Source organism: Littorina saxatilis, linkage group LG8, assembly GCF_037325665.1.
Source record: "Littorina saxatilis isolate snail1 linkage group LG8, US_GU_Lsax_2.0, whole genome shotgun sequence".
Taxonomy (NCBI): domain Eukaryota; kingdom Metazoa; phylum Mollusca; class Gastropoda; order Littorinimorpha; family Littorinidae; genus Littorina; species Littorina saxatilis.
The window spans coordinates 43016894-43039393 of NC_090252.1; the positions used below are offsets into that span (position 1 = coordinate 43016894).

The 22500-nt window shown below is 40.2% G+C and overlaps 1 protein-coding gene across 1 annotated transcript in view; it reads left to right on the forward strand.

The window, feature by feature from the left end:
• Nucleotides 1-883: 883 nt before the first annotated feature.
• The window catches only part of LOC138973605 (SCO-spondin-like), a gene marked incomplete at its 5' end in the record, with an annotated part of 67491 nt that continues 45874 nt past the window's right edge, over nt 884-22500 (forward strand). The window contains 1 exon segment of the mRNA XM_070346320.1: nt 884-988. Coding sequence (XP_070202421.1) covers nt 884-988 — 105 coding nt within the window.

Genomic DNA, 22500 nt, shown 5'->3' on the forward strand with positions numbered 1-22500 from the left:
AGAGACTAAGGGAGAACACTCGCGCCTGTCATCTTCAGTCAACCCCCTGTGATGACGATGCGTAACGTAACTCAACCGTGACACTGTTTTATGAGTTACGACCAAGGCTTTTTTTCGAGCTCAGATATGGCTAAAAAGCCTCTTCAGTATTCTTGCCTGCAATCATTTCGTCTCCTGCATACTGACATTTTTTTATGATTATGTGATATAGTCTTAAGCAAGAAACCGCAGACTGAAATATGATAACAAACATGATAATGAACTTAGTCACCCTGTAACTGCATTCAAAAATAATTATGTTCATCATATTCTACTTTTACGGTACGTTCATTTACCTCTATTGTAAGACCCGCATATCAAACCTCATTTTCTCCGAGTTTTTAGAGGTTTGAAAACACACAAGACTGATCACTTTTGCAAGAGCAGTTTGTTTAGCTTATAATGATGTCCTAGTGTTTAGTGCATTAACCAGATGCATGTTCTATTTCCCAATGCAGTCGCGGACTCACGGTAAAAAAACAGCATATTCTAACACTAATGTTAATCCAGTGACAGTTAGTGTTTCACCAAGACGCATGGTGTATGTTTTATTACAGTCAGATACACTGTAGAAAGCGTAGTTTACAATCACTACGATTTCCCCAGTAGAAGTCAGTGCTATACAACGATGCATGTTCTGTGTTTGAGTGCGTACTGTATGGCAGCTCGCTTTCCCAAGAGAGAAAGCAACCCGACTTTCAAATAGGGTAACCACACAGGGCTATATAAAATCCGTATCCTTATCTTTTTTTTTCTTTTTTTGTATCCGTATCCTTATCATTATCCGTATCCTTATCATTATCCGTATCCTTATCATTATCCGTATCCTTATCCTATGTTTCAGTGCAGTCAGACACCTTCCAGTGTCCGATGAGCGACATGGCCATGGAACTCAAGAAATGGATCACAGGACTTCAAGAACTGCTCAGCTTTGGCTGTCACATGGGAAGTAAGTATTTACGCATATACCGTGACTTGTGTTTAAAAGCAACAAACACCAACAACATCAGTACCAGCAGCAGCAGCAGCAGCAGCAGCAGCAGCAGCAGCAGCAGCAGCAGCAGCAGCAGCAACGGCAGAAGACATCAACAACAACACACCAACAAAATAACCAAGCAAACCAACAGGGAGAAAACATTGCACAATCAAGACCGAAAACAACAAAGGGTTAAAACTGCGTTCCTGGCAAAGAAATGCATTGGTTTTAACACAATTTGCCTGTCAAATGGTTGTGTGATGTGTCTAGTGTGTTGGCGAAGTGTTTTGTGCTTGTCACCTCTCGCTTTCAGCCCTCACCGCTGGCTAGCACCGTCCTTTTCAGGACAACGCGAAAAGAGAGCAGCTTGCGTCAGTCTCTCCTGCCAGTATATAACCTCTCCACAGCAAGCCCTTTGTAGTGCCTCCATCGTGGCGACAGGCGTGAACTGGGTACCGAAAGGCCCCAGGCTGAACTACAAGGACTCGGAGGAGGTTGGCCCCCAGACGTGTGGCATGCAGGCCTACCGGCGTGTGGATACGCCCTGTTGCCCACGAACCAACCCCCAACTATGGGTTAAATAGCCGGGCAGGACAGGCTCGTCAACCCTGGAAGGCAGCTGTCCTAGGAGAAGATCACTCCAAAATTAAAACGAGGGCAGAGGAGGCTCACTATCCCTGCAAGGAAACTCCTCTAGGAGAAGGACCACTCCAAATTTTAAACCCACGTAGTCCCCCGAAGACGGAAGACATCGGCCATTAGGCGGGGAGCAGACCGGATGTCTACGCTTACTACGACAAATGATTGTGTCTAGGTCAAGAAAGGAAAAAGAACCGTCGAACGCAGAAGAAGAAACACAATTTTATTCAAAATACATGACATGAAACAATTGACAAAATGCAGCTAGGACACAAACTCAAGCAAATGCTTATTTGACGTGACCATAACAATGCTAAGTTACACAAGTTGTCATGATGGCGGACAACACAATTATTAACCAGAAGAACAAAATGTAGGAGGGGGGTATGGGGAGCTTAATCAAAACAGGAGGATCAACAGGGAGGGGAGGAAAAGAAAAAAGAAAAAAAGTGATACTAGGAATGACTGACTGGCTGACTATTAGGGTTTAACGTCCTCCTAGACCAACTGGTCTATATTGGGACAGGTATTGGTAATACGTTGAATATATGGTGTGATACTTTGATTCGAACAAGCCCGCTGTGGCTGTCTTCTTCGACACACCAGCATTGGGTTTGTCTCGTCAAAGTATCGAAATACGATCATGATAATCGGAGACGAGAGATGATGCATGCGTGTCTTCGTGTTTTCCAAGCCCTGAGACTTTCGCTGTGAACGTGGGATCTTTTTCGTTCGGGGGTGTTCAGACACCGAAGAGAGTCTGCACAAAGTTGACTCCGAGAAATAAATCTCTCGTCGAACGTGGGGATCGAACCCACGCTGATAGCGACCAACTGGCTACAAAGCCAGCGCGCTACCAACTGAGCTACGTCCCCGCCCGACTAGGAATGAAGCGCGTGGGACGAGAACATCGATGCTGAGACAGTCATGCATTAAGTAAGTTCAGATAAATGTACATTTTCATGGAGAGGGCAGCATAAATCGTTACGAATGTATGAAGAGAGAAGAAGAAAAAAAATTCATTCACTTAAGTATCTAACCACACACATGTAACATGAATGTGCTTTGTATTGTTTTGTGGTATGACACGTTGCTCAACATGATATTCCATTCTATAATTCCGCAATGATATATAATGCCGATTTATCTTGTGTGGTAAGACGTCGGCCTCATAATAGGAAGGTCGTGAGTTCGAATCCCGGCCGCGGCCGCCTGGTGGGTTAAGAGTGGAGAATGTTCCGATCTCCCAGGTCAACTTATGTGCAGACCTACTTGTGCCGTATCCCTCTTCGTTTATACACGCAAGCACAAGACCAAGTGCGCACGGACAATATCCTGTAATCCATGTCAGAGTTCGGTGGGTTTCAGAAACACGAAAATACCCAGCATGCCTCCCCAAAAATCGGCGTATGCTGCATGAATGGCAGGGTGAAAAAGGTAATACACGTAAAAACCAACTCATGCAAAAACATGAGTGAAGGTGGGATTTTCAGCACATGAACGAGCACATGAAAGAAGAAGAAGAAGAAGAAGAAGAAGAAGAAGAAGAAGAAGAAGAAGAAGAAGAAGAAGAAGAAGAAGAAGAAGAAGAAGAAGAAGAAGAAGAAGAAGAAGAAGACTCCTCCATCATCCTTCTTGGAGAAGAAAAAGGAAACCTGTGACTTGGGCATGTTTTTTTTCTCACTTGTTCACTATATATATGAATATCGCCTTAAGTCTCTATCGATGACTATCTTATTCGTCCGTACCGTCTTGATGTGGTTTTAATGCATACGGATTATCATACATTATGTTAAGCTTTTGGTTTAAATGAGGATGCACTCATGCGCACGATAACGATCCCAATGTCACAGTAAAAGTGTCAGGCCTTCGAAAACACGAATACACGCATGCAGAAAAAAGGAAGAAAAATGGTGGCACGAATCTGTCGCTGTAGGCTATCTCTAGGGAATCTGCTTGAGCGAATTCCCCAAGGACAATAAGATAAACCAAATACCGAATACCAAAAACGTATGCACAGTCTGTCCAATTTACAGGGCTTTAAGGCCAAATGAAAATATATGTTGGTTTAGGGTAACCGGACCGAACCTATTTTTCCCTCCGACCCTACAACTTGTTTTTATTTCTCAACAAAACTAAACTTTTGGCACATTTTGCGAACCATACCGAGACTAAGGGAAGTAACCTCATTTAAAATCGACTAAATTTAAGAAAGAAGAAAAAAAGAAAAACAAGTCGCGTAAGGCGAAAATACAATATTTAGTCAAGTAGCTGTCGAACTCACAGAATGAAACTGAACGCAATGCCATTTTTCAGCAAGACCGTATACTCGTAGCATCGTCAGTCCACCGCTCGCGGCAAAGGCAGTGAAATTGACAAGAAGAGCGGGTAGTAGTTGCGCTAAGAAGGATAGCACGCTTTTCTGTACCTCTCTTTGTTTTAACTTTCTGAGCGTGTTTTTAATCCAAACATATCATATCTATATGTTTTTGGAATCAGGAACCAACAAGGAATAAGATGAAAGTGTTTTTAAATTGATTTGGACAATTTAATGTTGATAATAATTTTTATATATTTAATTTTCAGAGCTTGTTTTTAATCCGAATATAACATATTTATATGTTTGGGGAATCAGCAAATGATGGAGAATAAGATAAACGTAAATTTGGATCGTTTTACACATTTTTATTTTTTTTTACAATTTTCAGATTTTTAATGACCAAAGTCATTAATTAATTTTTAAGCCACCAAGCTGAAATGCAATACCGAAGTCCGGGCTTCGTCGAAGATTACTTGACCAAAATTTCAACCAATTTGGTTGAAAAATGAGGGCGTGACAGTGCCGCCTCAACTTTCACGAAAAGCCGGATATGACGTCATCAAAGACATTTATCAAAAAAATGAAAAAAAGGTTCGGGGATTTCATACCCAGGAACTCTCATGTCAAATTTCATAAAGATCGGTCCAGTAGTTTAGTCTGAATCGCTCTACACACACACACACACACACACACACGCACACACACACACACACACACACACACACACACACAGACACACACACACACGCACATACACCACGACCCTCGTTTCGATTCCCCCTCGATGTTAAAATATTTAGTCAAAACTTGACTAAATATAAAACAAGTCGCGTAAGGCGAAAATACAATATTTAGTCAAGTAGCTGCCATTTTTCAGCAAGACCGTATAGGCCCATTGCAGAAACTCAAGTTAACAACATCATTTCTACTCGGCGCGCGCGGTATGAGAATCACGGGTCGTAACTCTCTGGAATTGGTCATCCGCCGCCATGTTGGATGCCTTGCACGATCTCTGACAGTGCTTGAGCGTTGGGTGGCGACTCGACAAAAGTGAAAATGACACGTTGTGTGGCCAAAAACTGCAGTCAGCAGGCACACTTTAGGATCCCTTAAGTTGTTTACCATCAGGGTGACAACTGGAAGGAAGTTACTGAGCGGAGAAGACGATTATAACTGGTTATTTTTTGCTGTGTGCAGTGCGCTAATCAACAATTGTCCATCGGTTGTGCCTTTAGAGTGAACACTGTGATAGGATGCTTTGAAAATTATACTTTGCAGTAGTTACCTGAGCTGCATTGTACCTCATTTGCCTGTCTTGAGAGCTTTATCTTGTGAATTTTGGTGCACTGTCTGCATGGTAATTTGAGATAAAGAATAAATAAATGAATATAATAATGTATTCTTGCTTTACTTTTTATATTTAGTCAAGTTTTGACTAAATATTTTAACATCGAGGGGGAATCGAAACGAGGGTCGTGGTGTATGTGCGTGTGTGTGTCTGTGTGTCTGTGTGTGTGTGTGTGTGTGTGTGTGTGTGTGTGTGTGTGTGTGTGTGTGTAGAGCGATTCAGACTAAACTACTGGACCGATCTTTATGAAATTTGACATGAGAGTTCCTGGGTATGAAATCCCCGAACGTTTTTTTCATTTTTTTGATAAATGTCTTTGATGACGTCATATCCGACTTTTCGTGAAAGTTGAGGCGGCACTGTCACGCCCTCATTTTTCAACCAAATTGGTTGAAATTTTGGTCAAGTAATCTTCGACGAAGCCCGGGGTTCGGTATTGCATTTCAGCTTGGTGGCTTAAAAATTAATTAATGACTTTGGTCATTAAAAATCTGAAAATTGTAAAAAAAAAATAAATAAATTATAAAACGATCCAAATTTACGTTTATCTTATTTTCCATCATTTGCTGATTCCAAAAACATATAAATATGTTATATTCGGATTAAAAACAAGCTCTGAAAATTAAATATTTAAAAATTATTATCAAAATTAAATTGTCGAAATCAATTTAAAAACACTTTCATCTTATTCCTTGTCGGTTCCTGATTCCAAAAACATATAGATATGATATGTTTGGATTAAAAACACGCTCAGAAAGTTAAAACAAAGAGAGGTACAGAAAAGCGTGCTATCCTTCTTAGCGCAACTACTACCCCGCTCTTCTTGTCAATTTCACTGCCTTTGCCATGAGCGGTGGACTGACGATGCTACGAGTATACGGTCTTGCTGAAAAATGGCATTGCGTTCAGTTTCATTCTGTGAGTTCGACAGCTACTTGACTAAATATTGTATTTTCGCCTTACGCGACTTGTTATGTTGTGCTGTTGTGTTAAAAAGGCAGATCCCCTTTGGACTCATGCATGCACAGTTTTCTTCATTTTGTCTGCATACACAGTGAAATATGCAAAAAGAACAAGAGTGCAATGAAGAAAACTAACAAAGACGGCATCCAATATGGCGGCGCGAAGAGAGTATGAGCGGAGTTGTGCCCCTTATGGCTAAAGCTAGCTGATCCATTTGATAACGTCACGCCGAGTAAGAAGAATGAATTGGACCTATAGTCAGTCGGCTAAGGACCGTTTTGGTTACTTTTTGGCGTCACGTTAGCAAACACTTTTTTCTGATAAATTTTAACACCACAACACTAAATAGAAAGTTTTGGGGCAATATTCCAAACCACCGGTGAGAAAAACGTTGGTTTGTGTGTATGTTTTCCTTCTTTGGCGTTACTATTCTTGTTTTGAGGGTTGGGTTCATAAAACGGACATAAAACTTAAACCGCTTGACAGAAATTATATAACTGTAAATCATTCGAAAGGGAAGGCATTCATGTACACGTTTGTGCCACTTAAAATGACGTCATTATCTGTTTGTTTTTGTGAAATTGACAAGAAGAGCGGGGTAGTAGTTGCGCTGAGAAGGATAGCACGCTTTTCTGTACCTCTCTTCGTTTTAACTTTCTGAGCGTGTTTTTAATCCAAACATATCATATCTATATGTTTTTGGAATCAGGAACCGACAGGGAATAAGATGAAAGTGTTTTTAAATTGATTTCGAAAATTTGATTTTGATAATAATTTTTAAATTTTTAATTTTTAGAGCTTGTTTTTAATCCAAATATAACATATTTATACGTTTTTGGAATCAGAAAATGATGGACAATACGATGAACGTAAATTTGGATCGTTTTATAAATTTTTATTTTTGTTTTACAATTTTCAGATTTTTAATGACCAAAGTCATCAATTAATTTTTAAGCCACCAAACTGAAATGCAATACCGAAGTGTAGGCTTTGTCGAAAATTACTTGACCAAAATTTCAACCAATTTGGTTGAAAAATGAGAGCGTGACAGTGCCGCCTCAACTTTCACGAAAAGCCGGATATGACGTCATCAAATACATTTATAAAAAAACTGAAAAAAACGTCTGGGGATATCATACCCACAAACTCTCATGTCAAATTTCATAAAGATCGGTCAAGTAGTTTAGTCTAAATCACTCCACACACACACACACGCACATACACCACGACCCTCGTCTCGATTCCCCGCTCTACGTTAAAACATTTAGTCAAAACTTGACTAAATGTAACAAGTCGCGTAAGGCGAAAATACAACATTTAGTCAAGTCGCTGTCGAACTCACAGAATGAAACTGAACGCAACGCAACGCAGCAAGACCGTATACTCGTAGCATCGTCAGTCCACCGCGCACAGCAAAGGCAGTGAAATTGACAAGAAGAGCGGGGTAGTACTTGCGCTGAGAAGGATAGCACGCTTTTCTGTACCTCTCTTTGTTTTAACTTTCTGAGCGTGTTTTTAATCCAAACATATCATATCTATATGTTTTTGGAATCAGGAACCGACAAGGAATAAGATGAAAGTGTTTTTAAATTGATTTCAAAAATTTAATTTTGATAATAATTTTTATATATTTAATTTTCAGAGCTTGTTTTTAATCCGAATATAAGATATTTATATGTTTTTGGAATCAGCAAATGATGGAGAATAGGATGAACGTAAATTTGGATCGTTTTAGAAAAAAATAATTTTTTTTACAATTTTCAGATTTTTAATGACCAAAGTCATTAATTAATTTTTAAGCCACCAAGCTGAAATGCAATACCAAAGTCCGGGCTTCGTCGAAGACTACTTGACCAAAATTTCAACCAATTTGGTTGAAAAATGAGAGCGTGACAGTGCCGCCTCAACTTTCACGAAAAGCCGGATATGACGTCATCAAAGACATTTATCAAAAAAAGGAAAAAAACTGTTCGGGGATATCATACCCAGGAACTCTCATGTCAAATTTCATAAAGATCGGTCCAGTAGTTTGGTCTGAATCGCTCTACACGCACACACGCACGCACGCACGCACACACGCACGCACACACGCACACACATACACCACGACCCTCGTTTCGATTCCCCCTCGATGTTAAAACATTTAGTCAAAACTTGACTAAATGTAAAAAGGAGGAATAATTGCAATCACACACACACACACACACACAAGCACACACACACGCACGCACTCATACACACACACGCGCGCGCGCGCACGCACGCACGCACGCACGCACACACACACACACACACACACACACACACATACACAAACATACCGACAAAATGACAGACATACACACAGTGAGACAAACCGACACAGAAACCCCCACACATGCACGCACGCACTTATGTACGCAAACAAAGACGTAGAGATGCTTATAGAGAAACACTTACGCAACCAAAAAAACACGCACACAAACACACAGACAGACAAACTTCATTCTTGGTAGAGAAATGCATTTCTTTCTGTATTGCTTTCTCTTTAAGTGCACCTACCTCGCAGAGAGAGAGAGACAGAGAGAGAGAGAGAGACAGAGAGAGAGAGAGAGAGAGAGAGAGAGAGAGAGTGAGAGAGACACACAGACAGACAGACAAAGACACAGAGAGAAAGAGATAGACAGACAGAGGGAGAGACAAACAGACGAACACACAGACAGACATAGACAAACACACAAACAAAGACACACAGACAGACTTCACTATTGTATGTGCAAGTAATTTTGTTAAACCACACGTTACGTTCACCACTGAACGTGAAACCATGTAAAACGTTACTATCTCAGATAACGGCACTGACGCTACCGGAAATAGAATTTATCAGTGAAATTCTACCATCAATTTAGTAATCGATGCGATGTAAATTATCCTAAAACTGTGGTATGATCACGACATCGTTTAGCATTTAGGATCAAATGGTGCCAATGTGTACACAATGCACTAATCACAGACAACAGTTATACACTTTACGTACATGTAACTCTCCCACTGACATTGTCTGCCACTTGAAACAAATGACTTTCGAAGGAAAATTAACTCCAATATATAAATATTATGTATGATTTTTAATAATTACTTGCACTTTTTGAAAATAAAGCTTTTTCTACGATAAGGTGTTTACCCCCTAAATGTATAAGTCATCCGGTAGAAAAACCGGAAGTATCGTGTACTAAGCATATGTATATGTTTAAAAAGTTAATTGTGTTAATGTAGAACATCTTGCCTATGTATATGTTTAGGTTTTGAATACTTTAGGGGAAAACCATAGCCATTATTCATTCATCTTCAACTAACACCCCTAATCTCAGGGCACATTTTGTTAGTGGGGGTAGGGTTTCAATCAGTCAAAAATCACTTTCATTCAATATTTTCTGCCATTTCAAATACATACACGTAATTGCACAATTTCTTGAATTTTAAGATGCTTTAACTGACTATACCAAGAAAACCTGCACTTTTTGTAGAATTAGTTTTTTGTCCATGATTTATGTTTAAAAATGTCAATTTTTACGACAAAAAATGCTAACGGTTGCCTCACCAGAGGACACGTACCAACGACGTGAATCGTGTCTGCCAATTAAAATGCATATATTTTGAAATAAGGGGAATCATAACATATTTCACTGTAAAGTGTCTCACTCTAATACCTTCTGGGTTCATTGTGTACTTGGTTAAGTGAATTGCAGATAAGTTTTTTTTGAAAATGAGAGCTATACATATATTTTATTAAAACTGAAACTGGTGGAGTGAAAAACAGACCTGTTTTGAAGAAGTCGTACTAAAATCATTTATGGGCTTGAACTTCACAGTTTGCGTGTTATCTTTTAAAGAAAACCCGTTTTCATCACTAACAATGACCTAATTTACACATACATATCGGTCGGTCATAGTCGCGTTTTTTTTTAGAGAGGTAGTGTACAAAATGTCGTTTTGTACGTTTAAATTACATGTCCATTATTTTAGTCATATATCAATCAATAAATAAATGCGCATACTTTTATTAAACGTTACTTTCACTTTAAGATCGCTTCTAACATTTAGTATAATTTCTGACAAATGCACGCTATGTAATAAATTGATAATATTATGGACGCCATGTGGTAAAACCGGAAGTTGAATTATTTTGCGATAGCAAAATCCTTTTACAATGATCAATTTCCTTTTATATTAAGCTGATCTTTAACGTTATGGGTAAAAATCTAACAGATTGAACCAAATTATCCTTTTTCAAGCCTGTGTATGTGTAAACTCTTTTTTGCTTCGACCCGGTTCGGTTTTCGGAGTTGATTCAAAATCATCCATTATGTATCTTATGTGACTGTTGTTTTCCTCGGTAAATTAACAATTGTTGATGTAAAATAATTCTAGCTGTGAGAATAAACAATTATCAAGATGTTTTTGATTGCGGTTTCAACCAGGCGTTCAGTTAGCTATACATATCGATTGAGAAAATGGCATTTCCTGTTTTGTCGTCCGCATGTTATACAGATGTTGTTAAAAATAAAACTGTGTATACGAATTAGGCATTTTACTTGCTGTCTGATGGCAAAAATCTTTAGCTTTCGTTTAAGGTATAATTTGCTTATATCCGTATGCAGTCAAGCAGTACATGACGGTTTTTTGTAACCTACCCCCTGCGTCATGGCTGCATTTTTGCAGAATATGGGTCATGTTACAAAAACGCTTCTCATTCTTAGGTGGTTGGGTTTAGCCATTTGTCGTTTACCGAACTGTGGCTGCAAATAAAACGAACTTTCCAAAAAACATAATATCTAATGTGACCACCAAAAGTAACCTTTCCACTATAGCCAGCCAGGTGACTAGTATACTCGTAGCATCGTCAGTCCACCGCTCATGGCAAAGGCAGTGAAATTGACAAGAAGAGCGGGGTAGTAGTTGCGCTAAGAAGGATAGCACGCTTTTCTGTACCTCTCTTTGTTTTAACTTTCTGAGCGTGTTTTTAATCCAAACATATCATATCTATATGTTTTTGGAATCAAGAACCGACAAGGAATGAGATGAAAGTGTTTTTAAATTGATTTGGACAATTTAATTTTGATAATAATTTTGATATATTTAATTTTCAGAGCTTGTTTTTAATCCGAATATAACATATTTATATGTTTTTGGAATCAGCAAATGATGGAGAATAAGATAAACGTAAATTTGGATCGTTTTATAAATTTTTATTTTTTTTTTACAATTTTTAGATTTTTAATGACCAAAGTCATTAATTAATTTTTAAGCCACCAAGCTGAAATGCAATACCGAAGTCCGGGCTTCGTCGAAGATTACTTGACCAAAATTTCAACCAATTTGGTTGAAAAATGAGGGCGTGACAGTGCCGCCTCAACTTTCACGAAAAGCCGGATATGACGTCATCAAAGACATTTATCAAAAAAATGAAAAACAAGTTCGAGAATTTTATACCCAGGAACTCTCATGTCAAATTTCATAAAGATCGGTCCAGTAGTTTAGTCTGAATCGCTCTACACACACACACACACACACACACACACACACACACACACACGCACACACATACACCATACCCTCGTTTCGATTCCCCCTCGATGTTAAAATATTTAGTCAAAACTTGACTAAATATAAAAAGAGCCGACCCTACCGACCCTACCTTTTTTGGTCATACCGACATAATTATATTTTTATTTGGCCTAAACCGTGTCCAATGTACATTTTCAACAATGTCCGGTGTCCGTATTTCTACGGCCATCTGCGCAATAATCATAGTGTTGTGTTCGGTAAGACGTAATTTTTTCTTGGGGTACTTAGCTCGCTGTTTCTGTTTTACCATATTATTGATGAGTAGCCAGTTAGTTTGATTAAGTTAAGTAGGAATCTTGAGCAGTTAAGTTAGGGCTGCTTATATATATATGAAGAGACATTAGAATGATACTTTTGCCTGTTCACGGCACGAATAAGTATCCATTTTGTTCGAAATTTGAAATTACGTCACCAGCGACGAATACGTCACTACAAGATACGTGTACCTTTGACGTAATAACTTTGGAATTCGCACGTGTACATTTGTTTTGATTACAATCAAAACGAAAGTAGATCTAAGCTTGAATGTAAATTTTATCTTTGAAATATTTGCTTTGTGATTCGTAACTGAAATAACCATGGTATTGTGTTGCTTAGTAATTGATGCATGAATTGGCGTCTCGCAGAATTACACGCCCCTGAGGAAGGCCTGGCAACAGGTCGAAAATTTGGGCTGCCACTTGACATTCTTTGTTTGGCTTTTCTTTTCTTGATTTTGTTATATATATTGTGCTTTGCTGAGAGGCGTTTCTGGTGGGCTAAGCTCCTTTAACTATCCACACTTGAGAGGTTCGAAGGTTCTCCAGAGATAAAAGCAAGAAGTTAACTCCGCCATAGGCATTTGCCGTCTATGTTTTGAAAAACAAATATATGTGCTCTAGTGCAAGTCTTCAAACCTCACTTTTGTACGCAGGTACATTTGCACTTGAAACAAGTGTTGCGGTGATAACCTTGCGACCTGTGAGCTTCACAGTAATAGAGTTTTGTGGGTCATTCGGTGACGGAAGGCTGTGCTAAATCAGGAGACACAACTGTCCCACGCTCTCTTATGGTCTGTTTTCAGGTCTCAACCCGTAATGGAAATCCATAGCATTATCCTTACCATCATCCTCATCTCATTCAACATCAACAATAATTTGTAAAAAGACCTATGTCAGCTCTGAATAAGAAATGGGACAGCAACAATAACATCTTTAAAATGCAGATGTAATCAGATACCCAGTCGAGCGAATCCAATGACTGCGTGTCTGTCTGCGTTTAGCTCCAGGCGAAGCAAGGATAATTCAGTTTTTAACCTTTGAATATCCACACTCCATAAAAAAACGGACCGTGACATCCCCGTCAGCATATCATCTCTTGTTGTGCAAGGGACGCGGCGGCTGAATGGTTTGTATGACGCTTTGGAATACATTGCGGGTGTTTGTGTGTTGAAGTAAGAGACGGTTGTTGGTTTTATTTGTGTGGTGATGGGGTTGACAAAGATGCCATTGGCAGGCACGAGAGAGCTATGTGATGAAAACATGGCATGTATCTTGTATGGTCGTGGTAACTCTCTCGCTTCTGGTAGCTTTACTTAAGGGCTGATATTACTAAAAGGAAGAATAAAAGGGAGAGAGAGAGGAGGACGGAGGCAGAGAGGAGGAGGGTGAGAGAGAGGGGAAGGGGAGAGAGAGGAGGAGGCGAGAGATTGAAGAGGCGAAACAGAGGCGGAGGGAGAGAGACTGATAGGAGAAGGGACAGAGAGAAGAGGAGCGTGAGAGAGAGGAGGGGGTGAGGAGAGAGATGACTGAGGGTGGAGAGAGGGGTTGACGGGTTAAGAATGAGTAGAAACTGCTGGAAGAAGGAGATCTCAACAACAACAACAACAACAACAACAACAGTAAATCAACGAATAAATGGATTGATACAATGCAGGCCTATCACTGCGACTCATTATGTCTTCCACGAATGAGGCAGCGTTTTTGCAGATACTTTTTTTGTTCTCAGATCTTAGAAACAAAGGGACTTGAGCGCTCTGAATGCATACAACATATGTAACAAGAGTAAGTGAGAGTTGTGGGGAACACGTCTCCTAGCTGGAACCTGAGAGAAAAAATAAGCATTGTAATGAACATGCGACTGTTATCCTCTGATTTGTTCGACTGATAATTCTTCAATCCAACTAGACTCCGTAGTTCACGAAATAAGCACTTTTACATTAGTGAAACGACAAGCATGCACGCTTAAGTATAATGTATGCATGTATCAAGTATTTGCACCCATTAGAAAGCTGACACCATGCGTTTAGTTGACACACACATGTGATAGTGATACGGAAGGCTGTTTCGTTTGACGATGACTAGCATGGCGAGAGCAAAGCTTAGCACGGCTTAGCAAGAGCTCCCTTCCATGAATCAAATATCACATACAAGACCTTTTTAAAAGCAGTTTGAGCCACACCTGTTGCGTAGCTGTGTGTGTGTGTGTGCGTGTGTGTGTGTGTGTGTGTGTGTGTGTGTGTGTGTGTGTGTGTGTGTGTGCGTGTGTGTGTGTGTGGGTGTGGGTGTGTGTGTGTGTGTGAATGTGTGCGTTAGCGTGTATGTGTGTGTGTGTGTGTGTGTGTGTGTGTGTGTGTGTGTGTGTGTGTGTGTGTGTGTGTGTGTGACTGTCTGCGTGTCTGTCTGTCTATTTCCGACTGCATAATGTCTCTGTGCATTGTAATGTCTGTGCGCGCCTGCTTATGTAACGATAAATACGTTCACTGCGTGTGCCAAAGTGTAAATGCTTTAGGTTTTATCATATTCCCCAACATCTGCAACCTCTAGGTGACAATATTAAAAACAATTTTATTTGACAAAACAATTACAAAATGGGAAGGTGAACAGTTGTATACATGTTGTATTAGTGCATGCAATATTTAAGGCACAGGCAGGTGCGAGCATATCTTTGTTTCGCTCAAGGTTTATTTTATAGAGCGCGCACTCCGAGAGAGAGAGAGAGAGAGAGAGAGAGAGAGAGAGAGAGAGAGAGAGAGAGAGAGAGAGAGAGAGATAGAGAGAGATAGAGAGAGGGTAGAGAGAGAGAGGGGGAGAGAGAGAGAGGGGGAAGAGAGAGAGGGGGGAGAGAGAGAGAGGGGGGAGAGAGAGAGGGGGAGAGAGAGGGGGAGAGAGAGAGAGAAAGAGAGAGAGAGGGGGAGAGAGAGAGGAGAGCAAGAGGGGGGAGAGAGAGAGAGAGGGGAGAGAGAGGGGAGCGAGAGAGAGAGGGAGAGAGAGAGAAAGAGAGAGAGGGAGAGAGAGGGAGAAAGAGAAAGGGGGAGAGAGAGAGGGGAGAGAGAGAGAGAGGGGAGAGAGAGAGGGGAGCGAGAGAGAGAGAAAGAGAGAGAGGGAGAGAGAGGAAGGGAGAGAGAGAGAGGGGGAGAGAGAGAGAGAGAGAGAGAGAGAGAGAGTTGTTGGTGTTGTTGGTGTTGTTATTGTTGTTGTTGTTGTTGTCCTTGTTCTTGTTGTTGTTTTCGCCTCTCTGTGTGTTATATATTTTGTTCTGCTTTATTTTAAAAAGTAAGTCATCAGGGTTGTTTATTTTCATTCGTTTCTCTTTTTATATTCAGTCAAGTTTTGACTAAATATTTTAACATCGAGGGGGAATCGAAACGAGGGTCGTGGTGTATGTGCGTGTGTGTGTGCGTGTGTGTGTCTGTGTGTGTGTGTAGAGCGATTCAGACTAAACTACTGGACCGATCTTTATGAAATTTGACATGAGAGTTCCTGGGTATGAAATCCCCATACGTTTTTTTCATTTTTTTGATAAATGTCTTTGATGACGTCATATCCGGCTTTTCGTGAAAGTTGAGGCGGCACTGTCACGCCCTCATTTTTCAACCAAATTGGTTGAAATTTTGGACAGGGATTCGAACTCACGACCTCCCGATTAGGAGGCCGACGTCTTACCACCACGCCACTGCGCCCGTCGTGTCTCAAAGATAATACTCCACAAAATACGTCTTAATGCACAGCATATTAGCTTACGAAATCTGAACAGAAATATGGTTATCCCGACGTTAGCACAACAAAGAAACTCAACGCAAACTGTGAATGCTCTTTTGTACGCAGGTACATTAAATTTTGCAGAGATTGCTCTTCCCTTCCTTCAGAATTATATTTCGTATCTTGTTTCTTTCAAAGCTTCCGGTGTGTTGCATTTGTCTGTATGGGATGGTTGGGGGTGAGGGGGGGGGGGGTGGGAGGGGTGAGGGAGGGGTGGCGTCTAAGACGTGACGATAAACAATCTATTTTGTTTTAAATATAGCGACACATGTGGTACTTCAACAACAACAAAAACCATACCAGCGTTATTTTATTCTGATTTATTTTTTTCTGTTGGTTCGATTTCTTTGTAGCTAACGTTTTTGACGGGTCGAATCTGGGTGTACCCTCGGTTGAGCAGTTGTCACGTGATCCTTATAAAAGCAATCTTCAATCTGTAAACTATGCCAGATTGCCATATCATGTGGCTTTAAAATGTATAGAGAGCTTGAACAAAATGGCACGGATCTTTTTTGTTTTTTTGGGGTTTTTTAGGGGTTGAGGGGGTGAGGAGGGGGGGGGGTTGGTGAGGGGAGTGGTTTGGGGACCAAATATGTCGCAATAGTATTTGGGGCACATAATAATTGCCAAACATGCATGAATACTTATTTGGAAATGCCAGATTGCCATATCATGTGGCTTTAAATGTATAGAAAGCTTGAATTAAATGACACGGATATGGGGTGTTTTTACATTTAGTCAAGTTTTGACTAAATGTTTTAACGTAGAGGGGGAATCGAAACGAGGGTCGTGGTGTATGTGCGTGCGTGCGTGCGTGTGTGTGTGTGTGTGTGTGTGTGTCTGTGTGTGTGTGATATTTTTTTATTTTTTTCGATAAATGTCTTTGATGACGTCATATCCGGCTTTTTGTAAAAGTTGAGGCAGCACTGTCACACCCTCATTACATTTAGTCAAGTTTTGACTAAATGTTTTAACGTAGAGGGGGGAATCGAGACGAGGGTCGTGGTGTATGTGTGTGTGTGTGTGTGTCTGTCTGTCTGTCTGTGTGTGTGTAGAGGGATTCAGACTAAACTACTGGACCGATCTTTATGAAATTTGACATGAGAGTTCCTGGGTATGATATCCTCACACGTGTTTTTCATTTTTTTGATAAATGTCTTTGATGACGTCATATCCGGCTTTTCGTGAAAGTTGAGGCGGCACTGTCACGCCCTCATTTTTCAACCAAATTGGTTGAAATTTTGGTCAAGTAATCTTCGACGAAGCCCGGACTTCGGTGTTGCATTTCAGCTTGGTGGCTTAAAAATTAATTAATGACTTTGGTCATTACAAATCTGAAAATTGTAAAAAAAATATTTTTTTATAAAACGATCCAAATTTACGTTCATCTTATTCTCCATCATGTGCTGATTCCAAAAACATATAAATATGTTATATTTGGATTAACAACAAGCTCTGAAAATTAAATATATAAAAATTATTATCAAACTTTTTTTTTCGAAATCAATTTAAAAACACTTTCATCTTATTCCTTGTCGGTTCCTGATTCCAAAAACATATAGATCTGATATGTTTGGATTAGAAACACGCTCAGAAAGTTAAAACGAAGAGAGGTACAGAAAAGCTTGCTATCCTTCTCAGCGCAACGAATACCCCGCTCTTCTTGTCAATTCCACTGGCTATGCCTTTGCCACGGGCGGTGGAGTGACGACGCTACGAGTATACGGTCTTGCTGTGTTGCGTTGCGTTCAGTTTCATTCTGTGAGTTCGACAGCTACTTGACTAAATGTTGTATTTTCGCCTTACGCGACTTGTTTTTCAATCAAATTGATTGAAATTTTGGCCAAGCAATCTTCGACAAAGGCCGGACTTCGGTATTGCATTTGAGCATGGTGGCTTAAACATTAATTAATGACTTTGGTCATTAAAAATCTGAAAATTGTAAACCAACTTTATTTTTTATAAAACGATCCAAATTGACGTTCATCTTATTCTTCATCATTTTCTGATTCCAAAAACATATAGATATGTTATATTTGGATTAAAAACAAGCTCTGGAAATTAAAAATATAAAAATTATTATTATTAAAATTAAATTTCCGAAATCGTTTTAAAAACTATTTCATCTTATTTCTTGTCGGTTCCTGATTCCAAAAACATATAGATATGATATGTTTGGATTAAAAACACGCTCAGAAAGTTAAAACGAAGAGAGGTACAGTAAAGCGTGCTATGAAGCACAGCGCAACCGCTACAGCGCCAAACAGGCTCGTCACTTTCACTGCCTTTTGCACTAGCGGCGGACTACGTTCACTTTCATTCTGTGAGTTCCACAGCTTGACTAAATGTAGTAATTTCGCCTTTCGCGACTTGTTTTTTAATGTTTTAGGGGTTGATGGGGGGTTGAGAGGAGGATGAGGGGGGTGGTTTGGGGACCAAAAATATCGCAATAGTATTTGGGTCACAAGATAATTGCCAAACATGCATGAATACTTATTTGCAAATGCTAGGGAACATGACGCACACTGCGGAGACCCATAGATACGCGGATTGCTTGTGTACAAGCGCAGACTTCTTAATAGTTTAGATGAAGAATCCAACACGAGAATGCTTGAAGGCACACTCCCTCCCGTGAAAGTACAGTAGGTATCACCAGCTTAGATCACACACAAAAATTGTCTGTTTCTGGTAACATGGCTAAAAAAAATAGGGTAGGTAGGTAGGTATTTTTTTTTTTTTTACCCCAAATGTAGACCAATAAAACTAACTTTAAAAATCGCGCGGCAAAGAGACTGGATTCACTATACATAGAGACAAGACACTCAACACATTTACAAATCTTTGACAAAGACTGAAAGAGTATGCCATGTTTTTCTTTGTTTACCTGGTCTGATATTTCCATGATGAAACAGAAACAGAAAAGAAGACTTGAGACATCTTACATCTTGAGCTTGGACAAATGGGAATTTTAGTAGAGGGCTGGGGCCTCAGTAGCACAGTTGGGAGTGCATTGAACTTGTGATCCTTGGTTCGTGGGTTCAAATTTGGGAAAGGGACCAACATTTTTTTGAGTTTGGAAAAAAAAGTTTAGGGTCGGCGCCGAAATTTAGGGTCGGTCGGGTGACCAGAAACAGACAATTTTTTTTGGCCTTAGATCACATGGGATCAGCCCATCATCACTCCACTTGGTCACACACCACAAATCAACATTCACATTGCTTGCTGTGGTGAGTTGAAATGTTTGTGGGAAATGATTTCTTTTGAAAAAAAATATAAAAAAAATTCTTTTTTTTTTCTTAATTCATTTTTGTAATGATTCCGAATACGCACAGAGAGTCACCCATGCTGTTAAAGGCATACTAACGCACTCCCGTGTTTACAAAGTGTAGTTTGCCCACAATCGATGTCAAACGCACCATAAGACCATATAATGACGATACGTCACCATGCGCGGACCATAATACATGCATTACAGCTTGTTCTAGCCTCTGAAAAAGTGAGGATGTCAACAAAGCCGCGGTGTTCTCTCCCTTGCATCAACGTTACATGTGTTGCCAAATCTATAAATAGGACGATCCAGATCAAAATGAAAATTCAAATATCTCAACATTTAAGGGGTCCTAGACCACAATATTTTGCAGGGAACTTAATTTAGTCTGTCTCCAGCTGTTGGTAAAGCAATTAGCGTGTATAGTCATCGAGTACATATGGCTTTAATGTTCATCTTTGGTAATAGACCAAGTGGACAGAAGGACTTATCCCGTGTAAAAGCCTGGCCGCACACAAAACACGAACGACGAAGAACGCTCAACGCAAACAAAAAGGGAGAAACAGTTTTAAAGTAGCCTGCAAGCAACTGAGGCAAGAACGAAGCAACAACAAAATACATAAAAATGAAAGAAAATGAATGAAAAATATTTTATGAGATTGTTTTTTTTGTTTTTTTTCATGGTTTGGCATCCCACTGCTTTATATCATTCAAACACTGTATGCAGCGCTTGCAACATAACCCCCCCCCCCCTCCCAACGCCACACTCGCATACACGGTATTGTTTGGTTTTTGGTGTTCGACGGAAACACTGCAGGATATGTCCGAGTCAACACACTGGCTTTTGTTGTGGTTTGTTAGTCATCCGTGCACACCCTGCTGAAGGTTAATGACTGCAGTGTTGTGTATCACGAAAGATGAGTGTTAGATATCATCCTGTGCGCGGTACCGGTATCTCTCCGAAACTGAAACCTCACGGTTTTTTAGTGAAAAAGGACGTTGCAAGGGAAGAGTGTTTGTAATCAGGGAGAAGAGACAGAGACAGAGACAGATAGAGAGAGAGAGAGAGAGAGAGAGAGAGAGAGAGAGAGAGGGAGGAGATAAGAAGAGAGAGAGAAAGAGAGAGAGAAAGAGGGGGATAGAGGAGAGAAAGAGGGGGGGGAGAGGAAGAGAGAGAGAAAGAGGGAGAAAGAGAGATAGAGAGAGAAAAAGAGAGGGAAAGAGAGAGGGAGGGGAAGGAGAGAGAGACATAATCATAGACAGAGACAGGCAGAGAGACGAAGACATAAACAGAGACTGAGACAGAGAGACAAACAAAGATAGACAGACAGGCAGACAGACAGACAGACAGACAGAGAAAATGAGAGAGAGAGGAGGAGCGAGAGAGAGGGAAAGAGAGAGAGAAAGCGAGAGAGAGAGAGAGAAAGCGAGAGAGAGAGAGAGAGAGAGAGAGAGAGAGAGGGGGGAGGGGGGGAGGGAGAATATGTAATGCCTACGGGAGTATTGACAAGTTTTTTTGTCCGGCAAAAAAATGTGTCTGCAGCGGTCCTATAAAAGCATAATTATGCAACATGCTTTCCCCTTAGGTGTCTTATTATGTCCATACTGGAATGTGTGCTTCTAATAGAAGTAGGCTACATTCAGCCCATTGAATTCCGTCTCAAAATGTATGTGAACGCTGGGTGGAAAAGATGTTGCTGATAATATCATTATAGAGCCACAGTATATTCATGTCACACTCTGCGTGTGTGTGTGTGTGTGTGTGTGTGTGTACGTGTGTGTGTGTGTGTGCGTGTGTGTGTGTGTGTGTGTTTTAGTGTGTGTGTGTGCTTGTGTATGTGTGTGTGTGTATGGGTATCTCTCCTCCTTCTCTCTCTCTCTCTCTCTCTCTCTCTCTCTCTCTCTCTCTCTCTCTCTCTCTCTCTCCCTCCCTCTCCTGCTCTCTCCCTTTCTCTCTGTAAGACATGTATAAGCTTTATTTGTAAAGGTGTATTAGTGACCAAAACCCGTCTCACATCTGCAATACAAAGAGACGTAAGCGCTCTGAAGGTATACGACATATGCAACAATTGTAAGTGAGAGTTATACGGAACCCGTCTCTTGGCACCTGAGAGAATAACAAGCATTGAAATGAACAAGCGAATGTAATGTTTTGTCTTTAAGTATGTCTGATTGTATTTAACATTGCGCACTTTTGCTCAGTAATTTGCACGAGGCTATGAATGTTGTGTATTTCCGAGACTTTTCCTGATGCCAAGGTATATTATTTGTTCGCGAGATTTGTCGTGATGGCAAGAGATATTATGTCTTTTAGAAATTTTTTCAACGGGCAAGGCGAATTATATTATTATTTTGGAACTTTGTCCTGACATTTCACGTGTCAGTTTTTTCAGAGATGTGTCTTGATGCCTAAGCGTAACACGTGTTGTTGGTCTTTTCCCCCAGTGTGTCATGTTCTTCAGAGATGTGTCCTAGCTGGTGGCTGAGTGTGTCGTTTTTGTCAGAGATTTTTCCTGATCACTTATAAGGTTGTCATGGTGTTGTTGTTTCAAAAAACATGTTTTAACAAAATCTCGTAGATGTGTGTTCTTATGACTGAATGTATAATATTTGGTTTCAGATATTTGTCCTCAGGCCGATAATATTTCATGATTTTCAGAGATTTGTCCCGATGGCTCAATGTATTAATGACGACTATTATGTGTCTTGTGTTTCAATGATTTGTCCTAAAATGCTCATTGTATCCTTATTTTAGAGATAATTGTCCTGACGACTAGTATCTGCCATGTGTTTCAGAGATTTGTCCTGACGACTAGTATCTGCCATGTGTTTCAGAGATTTGTCCTGACGACTAGTATCTGCCATGTGTTTCAAAGATTTGTCCTGACGACTAGTATCTGCCATGTGTTTCAGAGATTTGTCCTGACGACAATTATCTGCCATGTGTTTCAGAGATTTGTCCTGACGACTAGTATCTGCCATGTGTTTCAGAGATTTGTCCTGACGACTAGTATCTGCCATGTGTTTCAGAGATAATTGTCCTGACGACTAGTATCTGCCATGTGTTTCAGAGATTTGTCCTGACGACTCAATGTGACATGCGTTTCAGAGATTTGTCCTGATGGCTCAATGTTTCATGATTTCAGAGATTTGTCCTGACGACTAGTTTGTGTCATATGTTTTCAGAGATTTGTCCTAACGACTATCATGTGTCATGTGTTTCAGAGATTTGTCATGATGATTCAATGCATCATATGTTTCAGAGATTTGTCCTGAAGACTATTATGTGTAATGTGTGTCAGTGGGTTGTCCTAATAGCTC